This window comes from Etheostoma spectabile, chromosome 8 (genome assembly GCF_008692095.1).
Source record: "Etheostoma spectabile isolate EspeVRDwgs_2016 chromosome 8, UIUC_Espe_1.0, whole genome shotgun sequence".
NCBI classification, from domain to species: domain Eukaryota; kingdom Metazoa; phylum Chordata; class Actinopteri; order Perciformes; family Percidae; genus Etheostoma; species Etheostoma spectabile.
Genome location: NC_045740.1, coordinates 17,909,533 through 17,929,545, shown reverse-complemented (window position 1 = coordinate 17,929,545; position 20,013 = coordinate 17,909,533). Strand labels below are relative to the sequence as shown.

General features: G+C 42.2%; 1 protein-coding gene and 1 long non-coding RNA gene across 2 annotated transcripts in view; one reads left to right on the top strand and one right to left on the bottom strand.

Moving 5' to 3' along the window:
• Nucleotides 1–20,013, top strand: part of ftsj1 (FtsJ RNA 2'-O-methyltransferase 1) — a 35,058-nt gene that overhangs the window by 14,166 nt on the left and 879 nt on the right. The window contains exon 9 of the mRNA XM_032523009.1: nt 7,835–7,918. Within this exon, the coding sequence (XP_032378900.1) occupies nt 7,835–7,918 (84 nt within the window). The remainder of the gene's footprint in view (nt 1–7,834; nt 7,919–20,013) is intronic.
• Nucleotides 8,978–9,922, bottom strand: LOC116693822 (uncharacterized). The gene is made up of 3 exons (XR_004333004.1): nt 9,864–9,922; nt 9,745–9,794; nt 8,978–9,050 (listed from the first exon to the last, which is right to left on the bottom strand). It is a non-coding gene; the product is annotated as an uncharacterized LOC116693822 (long non-coding RNA).

Genomic DNA, 20,013 nt, shown 5'->3' with positions numbered 1-20,013 from the left:
CCAAAAGCAGATTTTACTACATTATTTTGCATCTGGATTGTGGGGTTTAGTTTGCACTCTGGTGACAAAGTACGTACAGTAATCTGTCGTGTGTGTCTGTTTGTGTGTTGTTCCTGTGTGTGTGTGTTTGTGTCGCTGGTGTGTGTGTGTGTGTGTGTCTGTGCAAGCCTTCGTGGTGTGTCCAGAATTACTCTCCTCCTGCAGGTGACGGTCCCAACTGTCCAACCCTCTGCTGGATCATTCCTACGGTAACTATGAGCCTTTTTACCGTAATGTGCTCTGATACTGTCTGATCAGGCACTAAGGGACCTACTAAGGTCTTTAAGAGACTTCAGATCAGTATGGAACCACTAATAACGAGACTTCAATCAGTATAGGACCACTAGGTCTATATAAAAGAGACTTTCAGATACAGTATAGGGACCACTAGGTATATAAGATCTCAGACGTAATTGGACACTAGTATATAAGAGACTTCAGATACAGTATTAGGGGACCAAAGGTCTATAAAAGGACTCAGATACAGTATTAGGGACCACTAAGGGTCTATATAAAAAGACTTCAGTATACAGTATAGGGACCATAAGTCTATATAAAGAAACTTCAGATACAGTATTAGGGACCACTAGGTCTATATAAAAGAACTTCAGATACAGTATAGGGACCACTAAGGTCTATATAAAGAGACTTCAGATACAGTATTAGGGACCACTATGTCTATTAAAGAGACTTCACATACATTATTAGGGACCACTAAGGTCTTATAAAAGATACTCGATACAGTATTAGGGACCACTAAGGTCTATATAAAAGAGATTATTATTAGTATTATCAAAAGCATTTCTTATTTCCAAGGTACATACGTGGTACGGTTTTTGTAGATTCTGTAAATCTGAATTGGGTCTTCAGTTCTCCTCGGTGCCCTGCTCCTGCTGCTCCTCAGTGTGTTCTGGCTCTGTCCCTCCAGATGTGAGACTTTAACCAGTTAGAGGGTCCGAACCGCATCATGCTTCCCTTCCTGGCTTGCGGTGACCTCATTGCCTTCGACTCAGACCGGACTACCCTCTACGGTGACCAGACGCAGGTTTACCTTCACTCAGTTAAACTGGTTCTTACTTTAAAACGGACTGGTTGATCATTGCATCAACTGATAATTGTGCTCAATGCGTATTTTAATTAAGGCATTTTACCGGATTTTTAAGGGGATAAATAGATACATTAATTGATTGTGATTATAATTTTTGATAGAGTTTTAAAGGGGAAGAAACTTCTTAAAATGCAACAAAAAACAGAAAGCCATCCTTTCTTAATGGTTATCTGCACAGCGTAAGTGTTTTTTAAGATGTAAAAATCCCTCCTAATTATCATTTGCATGAAACTATTCTAATCCCTTCTTTATCCGTTAATTAACCCCAAATGTGTCAGCTCCTTCTGCAAAGTCCTGTCCTGTCATGTCTGAATGACAAAAAAGAATCTCTTCAAACCCATCTCACACACCGTTGACTGTTTTCTTTCTGCCTGGATGCCGGTAAACAGTACCAGTACACGCCCCCCACCCAGCCGCCATACCCCCCCCTACCACAGCCTGCCACCTCCGCAAAACAACCTGCTGTCCAAGAGGACACTCTGTCCACCCGTCCCAACCAGAGCCGAGACGAGACGGACCCACCGGCCAGTCCACCTGACAGCTGCAGACTGGTGGAAAAGAAACCGATTTATCATTAAAATTACAGTTTGGCATTTTGGAAAAATTCATTGTTTTCCATCTGATAAGAGATGGAGACCAGTTTCATTTCTGAACAGTGCTAGGTCCAGAGCACGTTTAGCCTTGCTAGCTTAGCACAAAAAAAATGGAGGCAGGATGAAACCACATGTAGACGTAGAATAGAAGTTTCCCCCCCGCCTCCAGTCTTCGTGCTAAGCTAGGCTAACCTGCTTGTACTGAATGTTTTTCCATCAATCAGATATGTTTTTACTGTTTTGTCTGATTTTACGTGGAGTGTTTTGTGACACATCCTCCTTGGGGAATTGTAAACCTTTAAAAAAATAAAGTCATTTCTCTGAGGTAACATGGATTGGGTTTTAATTCATTCAAATCTGAGTTATGTGTTTTGTCTCTTCACCACTGTAGAGGTTTATGGTTGTGCTGGTTTTAACTCCTTTCATAACCGTTGTAGTTTAATCTCCAGCAAGGCGTCATGTTTTCTATAAGACCATCATGTGTTTGTACGTCGTGTCCTGTGAGAACCACGCATCTCTAATGAAAAACAGCCTTCTTCAGCTTTGTGACGATGCATTCCCCAGCTGATACAGCGCTTTTCAAAGGCACTTTCAATTTATTTATTTTGGTCATTGCAATTCCTTCACTTTATTAGCACGCCATTACCATACAAATTACCATCTATGTACATATCTATGTAGCCCACCCAGTGCTGAATAAAATAATAATAATAATATAATAATATAATAATATAACAAAACAACCCAGTAGCCAGAAAAATACAACTACATTTTTTAATTTTAGGAACACACATTACACATCAAGGAACACTTCATACTTCAGTTTGTCACAAACATCCATCACATCACATCTGGAGATACGTGGTTTTCACTGGACAGGCCGGGATGGAAACTGTCATCTGAAAAGTAAATAAGCTGCCTGACACATGTAGGAGAATTTAAATTAAAAAAATAAAATAAAAAAAAAGTACAGTGTTTAGTAACGTAAAGTTGCCTCTAATTGTACTGCACGTTCCAGCAAATACCAAAACAGGAAAAGACAAAAGCCTTTAGAGCAGGGGTCTTCAACAGGGGTCCGCGACCCCTAGGGGTCTGCGATGACTGCATGGGGGTCGCGAAAGTTTTGGTTGATTAACTTTTTTTAAAATATTTTTTCCACTAATTGAATGTCTTTAAATACACTTACCATGAATTCAACACACTGTAGTAAGCAGATACATGGAGGCAGAAGATGTCTTTCAGTCATCAATGCACACATGGCACTATGACCGTTTGATATAACACATTTTTATACAATATATATAATTAGGGGGTCCCCGCTCCATCTCGCCATCAGTTTGGGGGTCCTGGCCGGGAAACGTTGAAGACCCCTGCTTTAGAGCAACACGTGTCAAACTCAAGGCCCGCGGGCCAATCCGGCCCCTATATATTTAAGTTATACACACACACACACCTACTTTTTGTCACTTTTTTTTTTTTTTAACCTTTTTAGCTTTTTTCCCCAATGTTTTGCATTTTCTTTGACATTTTTGTTTGAGTAGAAGGCGATATGAGACATGCAATAATACATCAAAGATATTTGACTTTTTTCCCATCCAAAAGCAATAAACTCATTTCTGGCCCTTGATGTGATTCTCATTGTTCTAGTGGTGCCCTTGGGGATTGTAAGTTTGACACCCTTGCTTCAGACCAGGGTCTTCAACGTTTTCCAGGCCAAACCCCCCAAACCTGATGGCGAGGTGGAGCGGGGACCCCCTAATTATATATATTGTATAACATTGTGTTGATCAAACTGGTCCTATAGTGCCATGTGTGCATTGTACGGAAAGACATCTTCTGCCTCCATTTATCTGTTTACTACAGTGTGTTGAATTCAGTTAATGTGTATTTAAAGACTTTCAATTAGTGGAAAAAACATTTAAAAAAAAGTCTAATCAACCAAAACTTTCGCACCCCCATGCAGTACCTCCGCGGACCCCCTAGGGTCGCGGACCCCTGTTGAAGACCCCTGCCTTAGAGCATCAAATATCTAAGTAACGTTCCTACTTGCACCATGGGTGTGTATTACCCTCAGTGTCCTTGGTTCGAATTTACCCGTTTTTTGTTCACAATTAATTAATTGTCTGTCGAAAGAAGCTTTACATTAAATATCAAAAAAAAACGTAGGAAAAAATCATCAAAACATCCCCAAAAAAAAGCCCCCTCAACAAGAAAAACGGTCAAAAGGTCGGTAAAAGCGATAATGTTTAAGTTTTATTCATGGTTGAGTTCTTGCCGTTTTTTGTCCTTTTTTCAACACGTTTGCGTTTTTTTCCAATGTTTGTCACTTTCAACACTACGTACCGCTAACTTATTAACTTAGTTTTACTGGATTTTTTTGGAATTTATGGTCAATAAACCTCATTGGATAGGAAATTATACCCATGTTTGCGTTAGAAAAGCAGAAATTAGGATTATTTTAGACTGAAATGAAAGGATGATGTGATGGATAATCACAGACTGATATGTCAACTTTTACTCAATACTCTTTCAAAAACACTTCAATTTTCTTCTCCAATGCTATAAAATGAATAACGCCCCAAATTAATGAAAGTAGACATGTACTTACCAAAGAGTTGTTTGTGGAATCAATCGTGTTATTTTGGGGAATTAAAACACTTGATATAAAAACAGTCCATTTGACCTGAGGACAACAACAGAACTCGTACTAGTTTCATGGTGGTGAAGCCCAAGACAGTTAAAGAAAGCGGCGAAGTCATTTCCGGGTCGTTTGTACGCGATGACGTCTGGACGACGTAGTCTCACACAACCGCATTGTTGTTGGGGGAAGAGAAGCTCGGCACGCCGCTGTGCTCTGCCGCTTCCAACTGCTCCCAAACGCCCCACACTGATTATTTACTCTGATCAGCTGATCGATAACACTCTGAAACCGTCCTCCGCCGCCCTGGATACCTGTCGGCCACTCTCAAGCTTAACTCGGTTCAGCGCGAGCCGCAGCCGCCGTTGGATGAGTGGACTGAATGTGGATTTAACTGCCGCTTCGCCCCCGCAGGCCGCACCGCCATTGCTGCTGTTTCTACAAGCTGAATTCGTGATAATACCGAGTAAGTTCAGTCTCACTTGCCCATACCTCTTTCACATAACCCCCCACTCCAGTCTGGGCTGTTGGAATCCAAAACCAGTCCGCGCTGCTCTCAGAAAAGCACCTTTTTTCCGTTGGAGGCAGTTACTTGTTGTGTTGGTCGCCATATTTCCTCCCCCCCTTCAGTTGTAATGCTAGCAGCTACGTTAGCCCGGTGTGGACGGAGTGTCCTAATGCGTCTAACCGGCCACCAGAGAGGCCGCCGCCTGATCGTAACGCACCACCAGGTCGTCTTTTAGTGTACAGGTCGTTGTTTGGCAGACCTCTTGAAAGCTGTCTCGATTAATAACAAAGTCAACGTTGGGGTTTTGGTACCCAGGTGCTGACGTTAGCTGGTGGCCAGCGTACACAGTTTAACCGAGAGAAACCGAACGAGCCGCCGCGGATGTTAGCCGATTATATCCGAAAACAAGCAGCTCTCGGCGGCTTCAGTCAGCGAGCTGAGCCGCCTTGGGCTGTGCCCGGAGGTGTTGCTCGGAGCTTTTCTGTCATTCACCCAGGAAACGTTATCACGGTAGGTTTCCGCCCCCTTTAAAGGGATTTTGTGCCCGATAGTCAAATAACTCCCTATGACAATTATATTGTTTGAATATGTAAGGAATATGTTAACTTTCCTCTAAAGGTTGCACGATATGAGGAAATAAACAATGTGCGATAATGTTGAATATCGCGATAACGATACTACTTGCGTTTAAAAAAAAAAACGATATTAAAGTGTACTCAGTTCTCTGCATTTAGTATTTTGTAAAACACATCAAACCGCTGTGTAAATCTAAAACAAATGGAAGGAAATCAAATTTTATGATCATTAAAGGCACCACTGACAAAAAAAAAAGAGTGACAGTTATAATTCAAAGTACAGTTTTCTACTGATATTATCTTTCAACTATTACAAAAAAAAGTGTCTTTCGCGATATGTCTCAGGCCTTTGCCTTTTGCAGTTTATTGCACCGGTGGATGTTGCGATTACGATTAATTGTGCGCCATACTTTACTTCCTACTCACAGGTCACAGAAAAAACGCCAAGTGATGCGTTTGTATCAATCTGAGTTTTTGTACTGATGCTACAGCTATTGCTGCATAGACTGTAACGTTAATAAAAATGAAGACTTCTCTCTGCTCAACAGACGTTACTGCAGTTTGTTTATATTATCTCTTGGTTGCCAACGTTGTTAATAACCTCTTCCCATTTTGGATGACATTAATGTTGTAATCCTAGGCTGTACATAAAGATGGACGCGGTCTCCATGTCATCCAAATGTACATAAAGTGAGCCACAATATCACGGAAAAGGCGCGCCAACTGTAATTTTGAAACTAGCCGCTGTGCAGGGGTGGTCGATGAACAACCCTAATTAACTAGACAGCGCTGATCAAATAAAAAACAAGTTCCATTACTCCATTGCCTATTCTAGCCTAAAGTTTCAAGAGCATATTAATTGTTGCCGTTTAGGCTAACTGTATCCTATCCTATCAATGCTGTCAAGCTCGCTCGATGGGGGATTTCATTTCACTGGATGGTACCCTAATGATTTATTGTGACAAAACATTGCTTGAGCAGCGGGTAAGACATGTCATAATGTAACTACGTTTAGCAGCCAAATGAAAACTTTATCTCATAAATTAACGCGCACAATCAGACACTGGGGTTTTGCATTTAAAGCTGCAAGTAGACTCCGGGTACAATTGCATCCTGGTTTTGTGTTAGTTGCACAAGAGAACAGGGTTAGAAATAACTTCATTGGCCAACTTCTTGTTGACACATACTTGACCAACAAGTTGTTTCTACCCTGTTCTCTTGTGCAGTTCATTTTTTGCAGTTGCTCTCACCAGTGGTGAAGAGTACTCCGATGGCATACCACAGTTTACTGCTTCAAGAACTTACCTAAAGTTTTAGAATCAATCAATATACTTGAAGTACCAAAAGTAAAAGTTCTCATTATGCTCAATGACCCTTTCAATTTTTTAAATTTGAGGACTTAATACTTGAGTCAACAGTCCACACATTGCTATTAATCTAGGGTGCATGATACATCAACTCAATATTGTTATCGCGATATCTTTTTACGCAATAATTATATTGAATGTGTCACAATAAGGGCATTATTGTGTTTCTTTTGTGGAGCGATGCATCCTGTCCGTTGACTGTGTGCAGAGTGAAAGTGGAAATGCAGAAATACGAACACACACAACAAAACGACTCATGAGTGCATGATACTATCCCCCAAAACAACTGTTGCAGTCAATACGCCAGAGCTACCAAACAAGCCTCATTACAAAGTATGACAAGGACTCAAAGAGACATACAAATCCCCAATGCATACTTCTTTGCCCAGCTGTACAGTGGATAAAAGGCTTCAGGAGCTTCTGAATAACCTAGACAACGGTACAAATCCATCCGGCACTATTCTCCCAGGTAGATTTACAAAGTTCAGACAAGTTTGGAGTCGGATCGATTAAATACTTTCATTCTCGCCGCCCCACGGAGCTGTATATGAGTCTCACTGTGCACTATATCGTTAGAATCTATGAATATTTTTACGATGCGTTTTAACGTAACATACGTTTTAAAAATATCTAAATTAATATCTATTGCACTGTTCATATCAATATCGCAAGATCACATTTTGTTAATATCATGCAACCCTAGTTGTTAGGGGATTAACACGGACTATAAAAGCCACAGCATTTTTCAAGCCCCTTACAGTTGTGTATCATGTGGAAACATATCATATAAAAGTGCAGGCAATTTGGGACGATTCTGAGTCTTCTGTGCATTCTTTGATTGAATAATTACAGATTTTAATAAGGAAAATATCTAACCTCCCATATTCTTGACCAAATACATCGATGCTGCTCCAACATTGTAGGTTGCCTATTTGTGCTTTTACAAAGTATAACACAACAAGCGTGGAAACAACGAGTGTGTGTGTGTGTGTGTGTGTCTGTGCAGAGGCCTTCGTGGTGTGTCAGAATTACTCTCCTCCTGAAGGTTACGTCCCCAACATGTCCAACCCTCTGCTGGATCATTCCTACGGTAACTATGAGCCTTTTTACCGTATGTGCTCTGGATATCTGATCTGGATCAGGGGACCACTAAGGGACCACTAAGGTCTATATAAAAGAGACTTCAGATACAGTATTAGGGACCACAAAAACCGAATACCACGTATGTACCTATGGAAATAAGAAATGCTTTTGATAATATAATAATAATCTCTTTTATATAGACCTTAGTGGTCCCTAATACTGTATCTGATATCTTTTATATAGACCTTAGTGGTCCCTAATACTGTATGTGAAGTCTCTTTAATAGACTAGTGGTCCCTAATACTGTATCTGAAGTCTCTTTATATAGACCTTAGTGGTCCCTAATACTGTATCTGAAGTTCTTTTAATAGACCTTAGTGGTCCCTAATACTGTATCTGAAGTTTCTTTATATAGACCTTAGTGGTCCCTAATACTGTACTGAAGTCTTTTTATATAGACCCTAGTGGTCCCTAATACTGTATCTGAAGTCCCTTTTAGTAGACCTATTGGTCCCCTAATACGTATCTGAAGTCCTTTATATAGCTTAGTGTCCCAATACTGTACTGAAGTCTTATAGACCTAGTGGTCCCTATACTGTATCTGAAGTCTCTTTTATATAGACCTAGTGGTCCTATACTGTATCTGAAGTCTCTTTTAGTGGTCCTAATACTGTATCTGAAGTCTCTTTATATAGACCTTAGTGGTCCCTTAGTGTCCCTGATCCAGATCAGATATCCAGAGCACATACGGTAAAAAGGCTCATAGTTACCGTAGGAATGATCCAGCAGAGGGTTGGACATGTTGGGACGTACCTTCAGGAGGAGAGTAATTCTGGACACACCACGAAGGCTTGCACAGACACACACACACACACACACCACACACAAGACACACACACACAGACACACACACACAAAACACACACAGACAGATACTGTAAGTATGTCACCAGAGTTCAACTAACACCACAGATCCAGATGCAAATTAATGTAGTAAAATCTGCTTTTGGGGGGGGGGGGGGAGACGGGTTTCTCACCATGCTAGAGTTCCTGCTGCTGCGAGCTTGGCGCATGTCACACCACCGAAGAAGATCTTCAGCTGGGAGTACAGCAGAGGTCACGTCTTTACCTCTGAAGATCTGAGACACGGGACAATGAGGGGTTAATACAGGGGCGATACAGCGTTACCGCAGCCACAATGCACCACGCATTAACACTTCCACCGTGGGAATTACGGGGCATCAGACCCCCAAAATAATAAAATAAAAAAAGGCGATCCAGCAATTTGCGCAGGGTTTATAATGCGGCGGGGATGGTGTCAATGAACGGCCCGTTTTGTGCTTCCTGTTGTATTCTTAAACAAGCCACCAAAGACACAAGTAGCTTTTACAATATACTGTTTTGCATCAGATCGTTTATAGATTCCCATGTTTATGAATGCACTTGAGAGCAGCTTGTTTCACAGGAGAGAGAGAGGGAGAGAGAGAGAGAGAGGAGAGGAGAGAGGAGAGGAGAGAGAGAGAGAGGAGAGGGAGAGTGGAGAGAGAGAGAGGGAGAGGGAGAGAGGGAGGAGAGAGAGGAGAGGAGGAGAGGGAGAGGGAGAGAGGGAGAGGAGACGAGGGAGAGAGCAGAGAGGGAGGAGAGAGAGGAGAGAGAGAGAGAGAGAGAGGGAGAGGAGGGGAGGGAGGGAGAGAGAGAGAGAGAGCTTTGTTGGTGACAGAAACATTGAGCTGTTACACACACTCCCCGCAGTTCAGTGCTTGGTTTGGTTTTTTACCCTCATAGTTAGGGCTGGGCAATAAAAAACAATAATATGAATAGAAGTCGGACTACCTTGGCCAGAACGTCCCTCCGGTTTCAGGATGAGTCGTGATGTTCAGAGCCTGAGAGACAAACAGTGTCAGTGTGACATACAGACCGACAGTGACCACAAAACACACCTCTGCACTCACGGCCAATAGGAGCTGAGCCTGGATGTACTCGTCACGTCATGGAGCCCGGTCACCTATGGAAACAGAACAGTAAACCCTCCAGACAGCTGAATACATTTTTTTATTTCTTTTTTTTTAAAAAGGGAGACGACTGCCTTTTTTATTACCACGAGTTCACCACACACACACACACACTCTCAGCCGATTGTTATGCCCTGGGACACAGCCAATGAACGAGAGACACGCCCACCAAATGACAGACAACAACATCGACAAATCAAATCAGTCGCACGCCGTCACGAGGGAAACCTCGTCGTTTAACCAGGAAAAGAGCGAAACGGTGCAACGTGTCCTGTGAGGACAGACAGGAAGTGGACATCTCACGTTGGAGCGCTCGTCGCACCCCACAGGTCGGCCGGCTGACCCCAAAGTGACGGATGATCTCCTGAGCTGTCGACACCTTGAGAAGAAGAAGAAGAAGAAGAAGAAGAAGAAGAAGAAGAGACACAGGTCATGCCAAGCACTGACACCACTTCTTCTTGTGTTTTAACCCGTTTTGTGCCGGTTGCTTCGTGACGACACATCTACCGCCGGTTACTGCGTTGCGCAACTCTGAGCCTCCTGCCGGCTGCTGCGTGGCGCAGCGTTTTGTCTTCGCGGTCTTTCATGACGCGTGCAGCAGAGAACGCACCGTCATTGGTCATTGGTTGAGCCATGTGACCACCAAAATGTACCGTAGTTTGCTGAAAATCATGTCAATCAACCAGACACACATTTGCGTTTGTTTTCGAATTTTGAGAGACGAGGAGAAGATGGCCCGACAGAGGAGGAGTTAGACAGCGAGGGCGGATGTGGTAGATTATGATGAAGACATCCTCCCTCCCAAACTCCTCACTATCTTCCACTCAGTCCCTGCCCTCGCTGTCTAATCCTCCTCTATTGTAGCCATATACTCGCTCGTTCTCAAAAATTCATAAACAAACGACATGTATGTCTGGTTGATTGAGTGATTCGAGATAGTGAGATGTTTTTTACGGTGTGTTCAGGGGACAGAAGATAGCAGATAGTGAGATGTTTTTTACGGTGTGTTCAGGGGAGAGACGCTAGCAGATAGGGGATGTTTTTTACGGTGTGTTACAGGGACAGACAGTAGCAGATAGTGAGATGTTTTTACGGTGTGTTCAGGGGACAGGCAGCTAGCAGATAGTGAGAGTTTTTTAACGGTGTGTTCAGGGGACAGACAAGCTAGCAGATAGTGAGATGTTTTTACGGTGTGTTCAGGGACAGGCAGCTAGCAGTAGTGAGGGATGTTTTTTTAACGGTGTGTTCAGGGGACAGGCAGTAGCAGATAGTGAGATGTTTTTACGGTGTGTTCAGGGACAGGCAGCTAGCAGATAGTGAGGGATGTTTTTTTTAACGGTGTGTTCAGGGGAAGGCAGCTAGAGATAGTGAGGGATGTTTTTTTAACGGTGTGTTCAGGGGACAGGCAGCTAGCAGATAGTGAGAGTTTTACGGTGTGTCAGGGGACAGGCAGCTAGCAGATGTGAGATGTTTTTAACGGTGTGTTCAGGGGACCGACAGCTAGCAATAGTGAGAATTTTTTTACGGTGTGTTCAGGGGACAGGCAGCTAGCGTATAGGAGATGTTTTTTACGGTGTGTTCAGGGGACAGGCAGCTAGCAGATAGTGGAGATGTTTTTTACGGTGTGTTCAGGGACAGGCAGCTAGCGATAGTGAGATGTTTTAACGGTGTGTCAGGGGAGACAGACAGTAGCGGATAGTGAGATGTTTTTTACGGGTGTTCAGGGGACAGGCAGCTAGCAGATAGTGAGGAGATGTTTTTAACGGTGTGTTCAGGGGACAGGCAGCTAGCAGAAATGAGGAGATCTTTTTCTGTATGTGACAAAACATGTGTTGCCTAGAACACGAGCAACATCGCTTAGAGCACATTTTAACTCCTGCAGTGGAAAATGGCGATTAAAGTCACATGACGTCCACTTGTCGTACCTTGGTGATGTCTCCCTGGATCGGGTGACTCCGGGCAGAGGAGCCATGGCCTGCAGGTCCACCGCCACGATCTTCACCTCCTCCCCCCCCGTCTCCCCCTTCTCCTCTGACCCCTGAGTGGGGAAAAACAAAACAATCAATCAATCGGTTCACTATTGGGATTTGTTCATTTCTGCCTAGGCGACCTGTATTTTTAACTCAACAAATAATAAAAAGATTTTAAAAAGTTGAAACCTGAGTTTCCGACTGAGGACTGACTCCAGCTGCCGGGAGCTGCACACAGATCAACGGGCGGTTCACACCTAAGGAGACGTAAAACATCATTTAAGTCAAATCAGCATTTATTCAAACCTGTGTTGCCTCACTTTCGGGACCCTTCGTATCCGGGTCAAATTGACCCGGGGCTTATTTGGGCTTAAAAACAATTTGAAATCATAAGCATTCACAAATTTTGTCTTATCGCACTTTCAAACAATTGAGATAACATGTATGTTTAGGAATGCAATCCGCTCACTACGTAGACACAATTAAAAATGGAAAGTGGGGTTCGTTTTTTTTTGTTATAAGGTATAATCATGTTAAAAATCACATGGAAACAACATAAGAGGTCCTATCCCGAATGATTTACTGAATTGAGTCAGAAAACATGTTTATCACAGAAAATAGGAAAGGCCGTTAATTTTCAAGAGAAAAAAAAATGTATATTTGTACCATTTTTCTCTTGTTAAAATTTGAAATGGGTTTAATTTGACCCGATTACATAACAGGGTTCACAGACAGCAGAAGAATGCAGCCCGGCCCGTAGAGGCAGAACCAGACTCAGTTTGTTCTGGAGATGCTCCGATACCATACCAGTATCGGAAAAGCCTCCGAAACTGCCTAAATGCTGGTATCGAAAGTACTGGAGTCTATCCACCGATCTGGTACAATTCAGCAAAAATCTACTTTAAAGAAGTTGTTGTTGTTGTTTTTTTCCCCCCGAGTGATGACTGCTCAAGCTGGATAGTATAACCCGTGTGTTGTCTTTGCTTTCTCTGACATTTGCACTTTTTCAATGTTGTGGTTGCTTTTTTTGATGTTCTTTCCAAGTTATTGACATTTCTAATGTTGACATTTTCAGCTTATTTCGAAGGGCCCATTTTTGTGACGGAAAATGGGTCAAATTTGACCCGAGGATCACACGAGGGATGAGAAAGTTCTACGGCACCATGGTTTGTGTTTGTTCATGTTTGATAAAAAGTTGAACCCATACAACAAAGGTAGATCGTATCACATCCATAAATACAGCCGTTACGATACTCTGGTGTTGGATCAGTACTCGGTATCGGCCGGCCGTGATAGATAGTAGATAGTAGATAGAGTAGATGAGTAGATGTTTATTGATCCCAAGAAAAATGGGAAATTTCGGTGTTGCAGCAGCAAAATCAGTCACAAAGCTCAGAATATAATTAATATGAAACACTAGGAAAAAAATACATACATGCATACATCTACATGAAATAATAATGGAATAAAGTAAAAAAAGAACAAATATTTGAATATGTACAGGATGGGAAACAATAATGTGCAACTGCTTAAATAATATGTTAAATGTTAAATGTATGCTACATGTAATGTAAATAACCAAAAATTGTGCAGGTTGCATTAGTGCAGTAGTGTGGTGTCCAAAGTCTTATCTAGCACCCCTGTACACCATGGGTCAAGGTTTGGAATCGGGATCAGGAAGCGCAAAAAATGGTATCACTACTGTAGTTATATACCTCTCCAGGAGGGTGTAGCTACACTACACCATCTGGGGATATTGGGTGTCTGGAGCCGTTAGGGTCCTGCTGGTCTCACCTGTGAACAGGTTGAACTCGTGGTCGAGCTGCAGCGCTTGAAGGCGCTCTCGCTCTCCAGCCCTCCTCTTTGGCCAGACGGTAGTAAATGCCGTTGTCTTTGGAGGAGCGACCCATCCTGACCTCTGACCCGGTTGGAAAACACACACACACCACACACACACACACACACACACACACACACACACACAACACACAACACACAGGGAGAATCAGTAACACACAAGCCAGTTTATGATTGTTTGGTGAATCCTGCAATGAGGTGGATGACCGTGATAACAAACTTTTTTTTTTTACCATTATGTATTGTAAATAATCATTCTTGTTTATTGATCAATGCGAAAAGTAGTTCCAACGTTACCAAACACCTTTAAAGAATCACGTGGTCAACTCAATATCAGTCGCCTGTTCCAACCGAAGAACGTTAAACAGTGCTGCGTGAACCGACTAAGAAAGTCAAGACTTTACTAAAAAGGTTGGATTTGGTATTTATATTAGCGAATTATGGAGCCCTATAGATGAATCTAAAAATGTTTTGTTCATATATCAATAAACAATGTTATCGTGCTGAAGACGCGTTAACGTGATCTAAGTAAATTCTAACGGGGTTTGGCGTAGAGTGCACAATAAACTGCACATTTCAGGCTGGTTGAGGTTAGTCTGAAGTTAGCGCCGTATACGTCTCTGGTTTAATATTACACACTAACTAAACTATACGTGTAAAACAATAGTATATTTCTTTTTTAACACTTTATTAAGCGTTAAGAAACTGTTTTACTCACTGTTCACCTGCAGTTGCGGTGTTGACGGTGGAAGGACCCCTGCAGGTAGCTGACCCCGAAGCGCCTGTTCAAAAGACGTTGGCATGACAACAACCACCTCAGATAGTTGTTGGTAGCGGCCACGCGGTGTCGCGGCAGACCCGGGGACGTGCTCTCTATGGAACACAACGTGAGTAAAAACCTCCTGAAGGACTATTACGCAGAAAATATCACAGAGTAGTGATGGGTCCAAGGAAAATGAACATTTTTAGTAGGGGTGGAATCTCTGGTCTCCTCCCGATTCGATTTGATTCTGATTCTGAACCGATATCGATCCATGCGTATGTTTTTTAAAATACACTTATGTAAATCTTGAGTTTGTTACTCAGTTTGCCAATCACTTCCTAGATAGAGCAGCTAGACAAAGCTTAGGTTTGGACAATATCTGTCTAACACACGTTTATACAAAATGTTTTTGTCTACTGCAGGTTTTATTGTTGTAGTCATTCCATGTTTAAGCTCTAACAGCTGAGTCAACTTCATGTCTGTTGTATCATATGTTTGATTATTCCATCAATGTTGATTATTTACGGTAATTAAAAACCTTAAAAGTGTCTAATAAATAAGTTGAAAAAGGACATTTGATTTAAAATTGCACTAAAATGTTTTACATTCAAGATATGTTTACATTTTGTTCTTAATACAAATGCTAGTTCTTATGTTGAAATCAAAAGGCAAATGACCAGAGTTTAGTGAAGGCCACACCTGTTGCATTGCATTGTGGGGAAGAAGTATCAGCGAGAATGTACGGGCTTGAACTAAGATTTGCAGGTCAAAAATGTGCTTTGTGTATTCTCATCTTGATGATGTTGGAATATTTGTCGTAATTCTTTGTTTTAATGCACTTTCTGCACCGTTTGCCGACGCTAAACATTATGGGGTCGTCTCATTAAGGAAACTGGTTAAGAGCTGTAAAATCACTGAAAGTATTTTTGACTAATTGTATTCATGTGGTTTATTTTCTTGTAGTTTTCACGTGTCTTGTGGATGGAAATGTGAAATAATGTTAAAGGACATCTGTGTGATGCGTGGCCGTTATCAGTTGGCCGGTGTAGACTACAGCCTTTTGTGTTGCCTTATTATTTTATGACGTCTCATTACCATCATGTGTATACATACAAAATGAAATATTGTTTCTTTTGGCCATTTGGTGTTTTAAGTAGTGTCCTCTTTCAGTCCCTCTGGTTTCTGATTTGTACTTGTCTGGAGACGGTAACTTTTAACCCTTTGTGTGTCCTTGGCTCCATTCCCCACTTTTAAATTTTTTTTTTATATCAGAAAAAGGGTTCCTTAAACCATATTACCCAAAATACATGGATGGCGTGACGTGTGTGGAAGCCATGCAACACGCTTCGCAGGTACAATCGATGAAAATTTCAAAAAGTACAGAACGATTCATTATTAATTTGACCCAGGATGACACATTCCTCGATGGGTAATCTAATAACTCAAAACATTTAAAAAAAAAAAAAAAAAAGAAAAGAAAAAAACATGCAGAGAATTAAACCGATGCCGCATGCTTCTAAGAATCGATCATTTTCCCACCCTAATTTTTAAGTGTTCTGTATTAAAAAAAGAAACAAACCAAAGGACAATAATATACATAAATATGGATTGGACACTTTTTGATTGGCACTGAGACACAAATTTGGTTATTTTCAAATGAAAATACTGCAGAGGAAAATTGATATTATCTATATATACAAGTTAAAATTCAAATGGGATTTTAAGCCAAAAAAGCCAAGTTTTTCCGTACTATGAATGACATGACGAAGGCATGTTGTTGTTCTTAAAGCGAGGTTATTTAGGATTTGAGAACAAAAGAAATGGAGCTGAAACCAGGCAAGAACCCACGGTGCACCTTTAACCCCATGGGGTCTTGGGGTCAATTTGACCCATTTTCAAAGTGTTTTTTTTTTATATATTATATATCCAAAATAAAGTATGTCGAAATACGGGTGAAAAATGTTGGAAAAAGTGTAAAATCACTAAAAAAATTTTTTAAAAAAATACACAAACTTCATTAAAGAAACGGTGTTGTAAAAAAGCCAAAAATGTTGAGATAAGGGAAAACTTTTCGGTCAAAGGGAAGACAACACAAGGGTGTAATGGTCTCAAATGTAGAGTAATCATAGAAAGAGGTTTGGAGAAGAAAGAAAAATAACAAAGAACTGAGATTATTTTGAGTGTAAGTGGTTTGTAGAGACGGTGTCGAGTCCTAAAGATCAGTTTATACACAAACAGGTTTTATTTTGAAAGGTTTCTTGAAAAAAAAAAAGTTAACACTTAAAACCAACCACTCGCTTAAACTGGTTGAGAAAAATCAAAACTTTAAACAGACTTTTTCCCGTTTTCAGGATGACAAAAAACATGAATTACAAAAATAAAAATGTTATTTTTTTTTTTTTTTTAAGTTAGACTTAAACTTAAAAAAAAATCACATGACGAGGAATGTTTACTTGGGGACTAAATAAATAAAACACTCAGGAAATGTAGGAAATATATGGAAAATGTAAGAACAAAAATACAGATATAGACATTTATTCAAAAACTCAAATTTGCATGACTGTGCATTACGACCGAGAGAGAGAGAGAGAGAGAGAGGAGAGAGAGAGAGAGAGGGAGAGGAGAGGAGAGCACGCTGCGTTTCAGACCTATTGATGACGATGTGTCCTCCTGATGTGATCCAGTGCAGATGTGAGTCAGATGCTCCAGATTTAAAACATTACAGCGTGCGGGTCATACTGAAATTTGTGAAAATACACATAATAAACTTTCTCATAAAAAACATAACAAGAAGATGGGAATAATTTCAGAAACAGATCTATGACAGTTTGAGTGCAGCGTTAGCTCAAATGCCATTGACTGACACGCCTTTGTTGTGTTGATGCTACTGTAGCAAGGAGTGAACCAAATTTAATTAAGTAGGTCCATTTTACGTGTTGGATTACAGAAGTCTCTCGTTAGCATCTTGTATGCTACTGTGCAAGTGCGCAGTGCGCAACTGCGGTCTGCACTCGACTCGCGGGTCTGCACTCGACTCTCAAGTCTGCACTCGAATCGCGTCTGCCTCGAATCGCGGCTGCACGTCGACTCTCGAGTTCTGCAGTGACGTCTCGCGCGTCTGCACTCGAGACTCTCGCGTCCTGCACTCGACGCCTAGCACCGATCCCGCGCCTCGACACGTCTGCACTCGCCCTCTCCTCGATCGCGTTGCACCGATTTCTACCTGCGTCTCTGCACCTCCTCTGCATGACCTATCTGACTGCGCGTCGCATGGCGTCGGACGTAGATGAGCTATGTCGTGCTCAATTACTGAAACTCTGGCATCGTATGAACATAGAGTCGTGCTGAAAACAAGAGAACAATCAACGAACGACCGGAACTTCCGAGTAAACCAGACAGCGATTTTCGGATTCAAAAAAAACAACAAAAAAAAAAAACCCAAATGGTTGCTAGTTGTAGCCTGTATTTTAACTCACGGGACGTCCTGTGATTTTGCGTTCAGCGCAAAAAGTAAACCACGGGAGGGATTAACGTATTTATGTAACAAAGAAGTGAGCATCATCAAAGTCTGCGTTGCTTATGAGAACGCGGCGTGTGTCTTCCCCGTTACGTAACGGACTCTTCCTGGCCGCTAGTCTTTTCATGGGAAAGGCTGGCTAACCACGGCTTATTTTGGTTTATAAATGTGACTATCTGAACTCTAGGAAGTCTCGGAGGGCCCTCCGGATTTTCCACTTCTGAACTGCAGTTGGTTACCGTGGCACAGCTACTGCCCCACAGAAACCTTTTGAACTCAAGGCACTCGGACAACACAAACACCAAGCCGGCGTTTAGGCTCTGCCGTCTGTGGGACGGGGGGGGCCAGCATAGAGTCGAACCCGATCCCGCAAGGAAAAACACTAGACAAACAAGCCTTGCCGTTTGACCAATCGGAGGTCCTTGATGGCTGAGGGGGGGGACGGCCGCAGCTTGTGACGGCGGGAGCAACACTGGCCGCCGCACGGCGCCTGGCCGTCGCCGCCCCGTCAACCCACGGTGGGAGGTATCTCTCCAGGGTCGGAGGGTCGGAGACGGCTGTGCTCAGGCACCAGCAACCATCATCATGGCCGGCACTCTGCACACAAATACAAAAAGGATCATAACTTTTTTTTTTTTTTATTGATTATGAGTACTTTTAAAACAAAGTGCAAAGGGCGTGACCATCGTGTGTCATCCACATATGGCGACCCTATCGTTTCCCTCGGTCAAATCGACACGTGATCTTACAGTGATTTGGGGTTTTAAAATAATTCTGAATTAAAATTTTATTTACTGTTTTAAGAAATATGTCTTTTATCTCAAGTTTCCAACAGCGAGGTTAACATCTAGTTTAGGGACATGCATCAGTCTCGCTAGACCACTATAAACATGGAAGTGGGGTTAGTTTTTGTCATAAGGTTATAATTAATGTATAAATCCACAATGTAAAAACAAGTGGTCTATCCAAATAATTTTCTGAATGAGTCAGGAAAAATGGTTTAGCACAGGAAATAAGGAAACGGACGTTGATTTGCAGGTAGAAAAAATGTAACTTGTACCATTTGTGTCTGTTTAAAATTGAAAGCGTCAATTTGTCTCTGGATACCGTACAAGGGTTTGCAATAACAATTGGACAGACAAAACAATGATAAAAGCAATCTTAAAACACAACGTCAAGTTTTACATGATTAAACAGAGCACACACTAGAAATAGTAGCATAGAACAAATTAACTCTCTAAAATAGTAGGTTCAGAAGAGCCTTTATATATAAAACAGATACAAGTACCAGTAAAAGCGCCTTATTAAAGAGGCATTTTTTAAAAAGGGATTTAAAAGAGAATAATGAGCTCGCCGGTCTGATCTACCTGGGGGGGTTCCAGAGAGCTACAGAGCTTTAAAAACCGCCACGTGCCTGCATGGCCTGAAATACTACCTACCTATACTAGACTGGGTCTGGGCTGGAGCCTGGGTCAGGTCCGGCTCGGGCTGTCCCGGTTTTCTTCCTAAAAGGAGTTTTTCTCCTCGCCATTCTGTTGCCCTGTGCTTGCTACTGGAGGAGACTACTAGACCTGTTGGTCCTTGTAATTCTGGAGTGTGGTCTAGACCGGCTTCTACTGTAAAAGGGGGTCTCCGAGCATAACTCGGTTATGATTGATATATAACTAAAAGTGAATGAAATTGAACTTAAATCTCTGAGTGTGAGTATCAACTTCGAGGCAGAGCTCCGTCCCCTGGACATCGATGTGTAAAAACCGCGCCGACCTGACTGAGGAGGACCTCGCGTCTGAAAGTAGAGCCGTCCTCTCAGGTCTCCCGTCCTGCTCGAAGGGATGTCCCCGACACCATGTGTACAGCAGCACGCCGAGGACAGGGACGGTGGCCGGGCGGCGTGTACGGTGGACCGGAGCCATCCGGAGGACTGTATACACCGCGTACCTGCCCGGGGAGGCTACGGGGGCGAGGGAGGAAGACGGTACGGAG